This window comes from Adiantum capillus-veneris, chromosome 22 (assembly GCF_014529385.1).
Source record: "Adiantum capillus-veneris isolate H3 chromosome 22, ASM1452938v2, whole genome shotgun sequence".
NCBI classification, from domain to species: domain Eukaryota; kingdom Viridiplantae; phylum Streptophyta; class Polypodiopsida; order Polypodiales; family Pteridaceae; genus Adiantum; species Adiantum capillus-veneris.
The window spans coordinates 89,605,303-89,613,907 of record NC_140952.1 but is presented as its reverse complement, the minus strand read 5'-3'; the positions used below and the strand labels follow the sequence as shown (position 1 = coordinate 89,613,907).

Genomic DNA, 8,605 nt, shown 5'->3' with positions numbered 1-8,605 from the left:
GAACATCCAAGATCTTGTCCACCTCGACGAGAAGGCGGGTCTCGAGAAGATCACGCACCTCCCCTCTATTGGTGTGGTGCCAAGAATCGTCATCTCCTAAAGGCGTTCCACCTCTGCTACGAGCCTTGCTTGCTCTGTCGCCAAAAGAACAAGTCGAATGGTGGGCTCTGCAGGGTCGGGCGAGGGGGCTTCTTAAGAGTCCCTCTGAGCTGGAGCATGAGCCTCCATCAGTGTCTGCTACTGTGGAGAAGGGGCAAAGTGACGTCGACGAACGATGGCCCTCTGTTGGACCAAGCATGTCGAAGGTGCTGACGAAATCAGCCAAGCAAGACCCACGCGGGGGGGGGGGGGGGGGGGGGGGGGGGGGGGGGGGGGGGGGGGGGGGGGGGGGGGAGCAGCAGCAGCGATCCCAATCTCTTGTGGCTATCATTAAGAAGCCATTCTTGATATCTATCACTAAGAATACCCTTAAAGAAAGACCAATCTTGTCATGTTCAGTCTTGCAAAAAATGATTAGCTGTCAGAAGAGGATAAATGCTTCTTTACATGACAATGAAAAGCACTGTGGATATAGGTTCAAATGGCAACCGAAATGCCTCTGAATTTGTAAACATTAGATGCCTACCTAAGTCAGCTTAGACCATTCAATGTAAAAAATAGTGTACGTAACTGCGAGTGAATTGATTCTAGTGTACATGAGGTAGCTTCTAAGCTGAAGTCCTTCCCTTGATCACCTATACAAACGGAGCTGTTATTATCCAGTGTGTTGACATCTTTCAGTTTCATTACCAATTCCAAGTTGTTGGCACCTTGCCGATCTCCTACCAAAGCACAAAGGTTAGATAATACCACGTAAGGTGCAGTATTTTGAGGCTGGAGTTCCAAGATACTTTTTGCTGCATTGATTGCCAGGAACAGACTACTGCCAAGCCTACAACCACTTAGTAAAGCCATCCACACGATTGGACCGGGAATAAATGGCATTTTTCTGATGAATTCTGCTGCCTCCAGTATGCGTCCTGCACGACATAGAATATCTACCATGCATGCACAATGCTCTTGAGTATGGCTGATGCCATGTTCGCTGTACAAAGAATCAAAATGGTAGAAACCCTCATTAACAAGCCCTGCATAGTTGCACATCGATAATGTGGCGACAAACGTGACGTGATCAAGCTTCTGTTCTACTTGCATTTTGTGAAGACACTCGATTGTTTCCTCTACATGCCCATGTTGAGCATACCCAGTCATAAGAGCATTCCATGAAATTGAGTCACGCTCGTGCATGTCATCAAAGATTTGCCTTGCTGCATCAACATCTCCGCACTTCGCATACATGTCAATGAGCGTATTATTCAAAAAAAGATCAAATTCTACACAAAAGTTTTCAGCAGATTTGTGTATCTGTTTTGCTTGGTCCAAATAACCCAAAGTTCCACAAGCCTTGAGAACATTCAGAAATGTGATCCTGTCTGGCACGTGACAATCTTCCTTCATTTCTTGAAACAAATTCAAAGCTTCTTTTGCATGCCCATGCTGGAGGTATCCTGAAATAACAGCATTCCATGACACTACCTCCCGTAGGGAAAGACTTTTGAAGACATCACAAGCATCATCACAACTCCCACATTTTGCATACATGTCAATGAGCGCATTTCCCACAACATTGGACTGCAGGCCATTCCTTTTGATAAGGGCATGGACCTCTTTGCCATGTTTCAGACTTCCAAGGCTTCCCGAGGCCTTCAATAAACTCAAAAGTGTTACTTCATCTGGCTGCAGACCTTGAGAACCCATTTGTTGGAAAAGCTTAAAAGCTTCCTCATCCAATCCTGAGGAAGTATATCCAGCAATCATAACATTCCAGGTTACTAAGTCTTCTTTGGACAATAAATCAAAAAGATGTCGAGCATCCTCCACACTCCTGCACTTCGAATACATGTCAATAAGTGAATTTTCAACGTATGGAAAGGATTCATAGCCACCTTGCACAATGCAGGAATGAATACGCATGCCATGGTTCAGATGTGCAAGACTTGCACATGCCCTTATTGCTGTGAGAAAGGTTACCTCATTTGGTTCAATTCTGGTCTTTTCCATCTCTTCAAAAAGGTCAAAGGCAGTTTCAATCCGGCCTTGCTGAACGAATCCTGAAATCAAGGCATTCCAAGAAACCAGGTTCTTTTCCTCCAGTTCGTCAAATATATGTTGAGCATCATCTACCTCCCCACATTTGGAATACATATCAACCAAACTGTTCTGAATGAATTTATCTGCCTCATAACCACTAAAAGCAAGAAAGGCATGAATAAGCTTGCCTTTCTCTGTGTTACCTAGACTCGAGCATGCCTTGATCATGCTTAAGTATGTGATCTTGACAGGTTTTGTTCTGGTTTGGTCCATTTTCTGAAAAAGCTTGAAAGCTCGATCCAAATGACCATGTTGTACATAACCAGCAATCATGGCATTCCATGCCACCTCATTCTTTTCTTGCATTCCATCAAAAACTTTACATGCCTCTTCAAGACTGCCACACTTAGCATACATATCTACAAGAGTACTTGCAACGAATACATCAGATCCCAAATGGCTGCACCTTATATGGGAATGCACCAATATTCCTTGTTCAAGTGAAGGCAAGCTTGTGCATGCCTTTAGAACACTCAGAAAAGTCACTCTATCAGGTTGAAGGCCTTTTCGCATCTTATCGTAAAGGTGTATAGCCTCTTCTTTAGGCCCATGTTCCGCATACCCCGCAATCAATGCGTTCCACGAGACTATGTCTTTTTCTTGTATGTTATCAAATGCCTGACGAGCCTCAGTTAAGTCACCACATTTTGCATACATATCCACAAGAGCATTTTTCAATATCAAGTTCGCTATGATTTTACTATTAGCAAACTTTCTGTGGACTGACTTGGCCTCTTCAAGAGTTCCAAGAACTGCACATGCCTTGAATGCACCAACATAGCTTATAGCTGTTGGAGTAACATTTGCCAGCTCCATTTTCCAGAATAAAGCTAGAGATTTTTCTGCATATCCTGGTTGTGCATATCCTATAATCATTGCATTCCATGAAACCTCAGTTTTTCTAGGCATTGTGTTGAAAACTTTCCAAGCATCATCTATGCTTCCACATTTTGCATACATGTCAACCAAAGTGCTACCCACAAAGATGTCTGCTTCCAGCTTTTGCTTCACAAGAAAATTATGAGCCCACATGCCATGATTTAACATCTGCAATTTCGCACATGCCTTAAGCACATTTGCAAAGGTAATCTTATCTGGTTCAAAACCTTCTTTCATCATCTTAAGGAAAAAATATAGGGCATCTTCAAAGCAGCCATTCTGTGCATAACCAGAAATCATTGCATTCCATGATACACAATCCCTCCTTGGCATCTCCTTGAATTCTTGCAAAGCGAAATCTATACTTCCACATTTGGCATACATGTCAACCAAGCTGCTCTTTAGTAGCAAATTTTGATCAATTCCACTCTGTTTTAAAGAGGCATGTACTCGTTTTCCATGTTCCAACAATTTCAGCTTAGCGCACGCCTTTATGATACTTAAAAAAGTTACTTTGTCTGGGCGAACATTTTTCTTTTCCATGTTCCAAAAGAGATCCAACGATTTTTCTGGGGGACCAAGTATGGCATAACCTGCGATCATTGTGGTCCATGTAAAAACATCCTTCTTGTGCATGGACTCAAACAAACTACGTGCATCCACGACACTCCCACATTTGCAGTACATATCTACGAGGGCATTAAATAACACAAGACTTGGCTCACGCTCACTTTCAATGATAAAAGAGTGCACTACTTTTCCAGTTTCCAGATCCTTTACTCTTACACAGCAATGTAAAATAGATGCATAGTCTTCCACTCGTTTACGAATGCCCCTATCATCCAATTTGCTCAATAGAAACAGAGCCCCTCCTAACCTCAATGCCTTGGATAAGGCCCTAATATTTGACTCTTCGTTGCCAGCTTTCAGATCTAAACTCACTCTGGCATCACATGATGATGGAATCAGCTCAAGGGCACCACCCACATTAGTAAGATCTTTCCTTGTCTTCATGAGCAAAGCCATTCATTGTGTTGCAATCAGCTCAAGGGCACCACCCACATTAGTAAGATCTTTCCTTGTCTTCATGAGCGAAGCCATTTATTGTGTTGGAATCCAGGATGCCCCAATTACACCACTTACAACTTGTCTTCATAAGCAAAGCCGACTACCTTGTTCAAACCTAGCATGATGGTACCTGCAATATGCTGCCAGCTCAGCATAAATTTACAAAATCAGGCTCTTCTTTGCAAACTTGTCACTAACCATACTGCATATAAGACATTTTTGCCAGCACATAAAACGTGTGGGATAGGAACAATTTGTATCTACAAAAAAATTCGTTGTACAATCTACATTTCTCTCAACTTGTACGTAGATAGAATTCTTGCCTAGTGAAACTAGCCAGGCGGTGGGAGACAACTTTAGATTTTAGCACAATAGAAGGGGAAGCTGAGACATGGTAGAGCGGAATTCTCCACCTAAATGCACTCGCCCCAAAGTCTGGCCCTTCCGGTACTTTTTCATATCAAATAATCCATAGAGTACAACTGCCAGGGAGTCACTCTGCAGATGTGCAACAATGCATTGATCTGACGATAAGGAACCCCCAAGGCATTATTTTATAGGCACCGAGGCCAAAAGAAACTGTTACAAAAGCTAGCGCCCTCAAAAGCTCTAACTCCTAAAAACACAAGGCCCAAAACCTTGGCAAGTCAGACACTTTCATAGCTGATGCCAAAAAGCACCTCCCAGCTGCCACATCAGCATCTCCCAAATGGCAGCGTGATTTGCGATGGGAAATACGGTCTACCACATCATTGTTCTCTCTCTCTCTCTCTCTCTCTCTCTCTCTCTCTCTCTCTCTCTCTCTCTCTCTCTCTCTCTCTCTCTCTCTCTCTCTCTAGGCGATGGGATGCGAGCAGCCTGTGAACAAGGCAGCGTGCAGCTTGGAGCTGAGCAAGAGCAGGCGCTGCCTTGCAGTCCCACCTCCCCCCCCCCCCTCGCGCTCCTCTGCTGCTCCCGCTCCCTCTGTTGCTCTCTCTCTCTCTGTGCGAGCAGCGTAGATGCCCACGCGAGCGGGTTCTGAGCGAGCAGAAGAGTTCTCTGCAGAGGGGGGCCCCGAAGGACATCCTACGCGACCTGGTGATCCTACGCGCTGGTGACCCTACGCGCTGGACATTCTATGCGTTTTTTCACTTTTTTTTTCACTTACATCCTACGCGTTTTTTCTCACTTACATCCTACGCGATTTTTTCATTTCATCCTAAGCGAGACATCCTACGTGCTGGTGTCCTACGCGAGCTGCTGTCCCTTGCGACCTCCTACTCGAGCTGCTGTCCTACTCCGCTGCTGTCCTACGCGAGCAGGTCTCTCTCCCTCTGCAGCGGGATGTAGTCTCTCTCTCTCGCAGCAACCTACAAACAGAGGCAGAGACAAATATCTCCTACGTTAAAGTTTAAAGTCCCTCACCCTAGTACCCTACACCACATTTGTGGCTCGGGTTCAATGGATCCGCCTACCGAAGGGGAAGGGCCGGGTGTCGATAGCTACACCACCCCAAAAAAGACGACGGCTACTTTCAAACGGAGAAACAGAGATACTGTACTATCACCAAGATCCTTACGAGTTGGGAAAACCTCAAGGATACATGATGAGCTATTGATGGAGAAGGTCCAGGTGATGCTCAAATCAGAGCTGAACTATATGAGGGATGACATCAGGAAGGAAATGCACGCGAACGCTGAGAGCTATAGGAACTCCATGTATGGAGACATGATGAGAGAACTAAGGAGAGAGATCCGGGGGATACAGAATGAGGAAATTCAGATCGTGAAAACGGAATTACGAAACCTAATCAAGGCCGAAGTAAATGTAACAGAATGCGTTATGCAAAAGAAACTCGATGATGCAGTAGCAAGTTTTGAAGCATGGAGAACAAATATGGAAAAGCACATGGGGGAAAAAGATGCAATAATCGAGGAGCTAAAAGGAGAACTTGCGGCTTGCAAATCTGCAACTAAGGAGAAGGGAGACGACCAACCCTCGGTGCTGAAGGAGCTCGAGGACAAGAAGGATCATATGAAAGCTCTACGGGAAGGAGATGAACAGAAATCGAAAACGGCATCTTCATGGGCGGAACGTCTTGTTAAGACACAAGAAAAGGTTGACGAAGCAGAGAAATGGATTGAAGACGCGAAGAAAGGAAAGGCACAGATGCCTGAGACCACACCTACCTCCACCATTATTAATATGACCATTGAGGAAGAGCAGAAAAGGAAGAATCGGGCTCTGCATGTGCGGGTCACAAGAGTCAAAGACAAAGAGAATGTAGATGAAGAAGTGAGGGAACTGCTACAACGCATGGGCATCACAGAGCCTACTCACACAAGTGCATGGAGAGTGGGCAAGAAAGGAATCGACGAGAAGGGAAACGTAAAGGATAGGGCACTTATTCTCCGCTTCCCGAATATAGAAATAAGGAAAGAATTTCTAAAGAAGAGGCCAACTCTTAAGAAAACCGGTATTTTCCTGGGAGATGACCTTACATTGGCACAAGTGGCACACATGCAAGAGTTGATGCCAGAGATCAAGGCAGCAAGAGAAAAGGGGAAAATCGCCTTTTATAGAGGAGGGAAAGTAGTGGTTCTGGAAAAGCGCTCATCATGACGGTGCCAACGTCACCATGAAACGCGTTTCGACAGGTCAGGACAGGTGAAACGTTTCGGGCCTTGAAACGTTTCGCTCACTAAGTGAAACACAAGCCGTTTCACTAACAAAAAGTTACCATAGTTTTAGTTTCAAAGTCGCTAAACGCACGTTTCGTTCTCACATTTCACTGTGCTCTCATTTTGGACTGAAATGTTTCATGGTGAAACGTTTCGGCCTTGAAACGTTTCGCGGTTACGCGTCACGGTGCGAGACCTATGGGACGACGCTCCGGATAGCGGCGTGGAATTGTAATGGATCATGTAGGCTAGATGTAGGTGCCTTTGAAGACAGCTTTAGGGACAGAGACATAGTTTTCTACTCAGAGACACACCATATACCGGGACAGCTTATGCCACATGTGAAGGGGTATTTATGGGAAACAGTTGGTCAACCAGACAAGAGATCTCTGCGAGGTAGCCGGGGTTCAGGAGGAGTAGCAGTCTTATTTAAAGAGGAGCTGAAACCACTACTATAGATTATCAGGAAAGATGAACAAGCAAGATATATGTGGGTGAGAATGAGAGCCGAGACAGGTAGATTTCTATATACCGCTATATGCTACTTCCCTCCAAGTACATCAATCTACTCCTCACCTAAAGGACAGTCCCCTTTCTCCATATTGAATAATGACATATGGGAGTTCTCTAGAGATGGAGACATCGTTCTCTTAGGAGACTTTAATGCCAGAACAGCCAACTCTCAAGCAGTATTCTATGATACTTCTGAGGAAATGCTCAAAGAAGTGGATTTATCACAGGAGGGGCTTACTAGAAACTCACAGGATAAAGAACACACTGAATATGGGAGACATCTCATGGAAATGGCAACTACACATGGTTTGGCCATACTTAATGGTCTAGAGTATTTCCCTTTATCTAGGGGGTTCACATGCTTCCCGCACAGGCATGGGGCCAGTACAGTGGATTATGTCATGACTTCACCAAGCTTTATTTCTAGTATCGAGGACTTTAAGGTGGGACCCAGACCGGTTGGGATTGCAGTGGATCATGCTCTCTTGACCTTATCAATCTCCTTCCAATACAATGTCTCTCAAGTACAAAGGAAGAAGACACACACAAGATATACTTTCACGCCAGAGACCGATTCAATCTATGTGGAAAAGATCTATAATAGGATGTGGTCAGCAGAGCCAGTATATACTGTAGAGGAGATTACTTCTCAGCTAACAGAGATACTACATGGAGCAACACAAGAGGCATACCCACATACTCAGCCTGACCAGAAGAGAGGATCTGGGAACATGCCTCAAAACAGTTGGTACGACGAGGAATGCAGAGAGACGAGAACCCAGGTCCAAAAAGAGCTTACACTTGGGATCATCACATATAAGCAGTCTCGGATTGCTCTTCGACGTATAGTACGTCGCAAGAAAAGGGCATTTTTAGCCAAACTGGAGAAGGATTTATATCAGCTCTTCTTGAGTCAAGACTCGCATGAGGCCTGGCGTTTATTTCACGAGCACTCATCACCTCCGACAATTACTTCTCCTGAGATTTGGGGTCAATATGTAACATCATTATATACGGTATCTGGACAGCCTCCATTACCAGATCCGCTAGAGCCATGCCCTGCTACTAGTACTTTCTTTACTACGGAAATGGTGGAAAAAGCCATTGATAAGATGAAGAGAAGAAGAGCATATGATCATGAGGGTCTAGTAGCAGAACATCTGACCCATGCAAGGGATCTACTTTCAGAAGTCCTTGCTCGTCTGTTTAATCGGGTCATGTGTGAAGGATTACCTGATCTTGGAAATTATCTATTATCGTACCTATTTTCAAGTCAGGGGATCCTATGATACCCA

The 8,605-nt window shown here is 44.7% G+C and overlaps 1 protein-coding gene across 6 annotated transcripts in view; it reads right to left on the bottom strand.

Annotated features, from left to right (window-relative positions):
* Positions 1-484: 484 nt before the first annotated feature.
* LOC147429766 (pentatricopeptide repeat-containing protein At2g03380, mitochondrial-like) overlaps positions 485-8,605 on the bottom strand; it is a 41,201-nt gene continuing 33,080 nt past the window's right edge. For 4 of the 6 annotated variants that reach the window (XM_086496007.1, XM_086496005.1, XM_086496006.1 and 1 more), the window contains one exon: positions 485-4,267. In XM_086496007.1, coding sequence (XP_086352133.1) covers positions 631-4,095 — 3,465 coding nt within the window. In that variant the 5' untranslated portion in view covers positions 4,096-4,267 and the 3' untranslated portion in view covers positions 485-630. Of the gene's footprint in view, positions 4,278-8,605 lie in introns of all 6 variants that reach the window. The other 2 variants (XM_086496004.1, XM_086496009.1) reach the window with 1 other exon arrangement.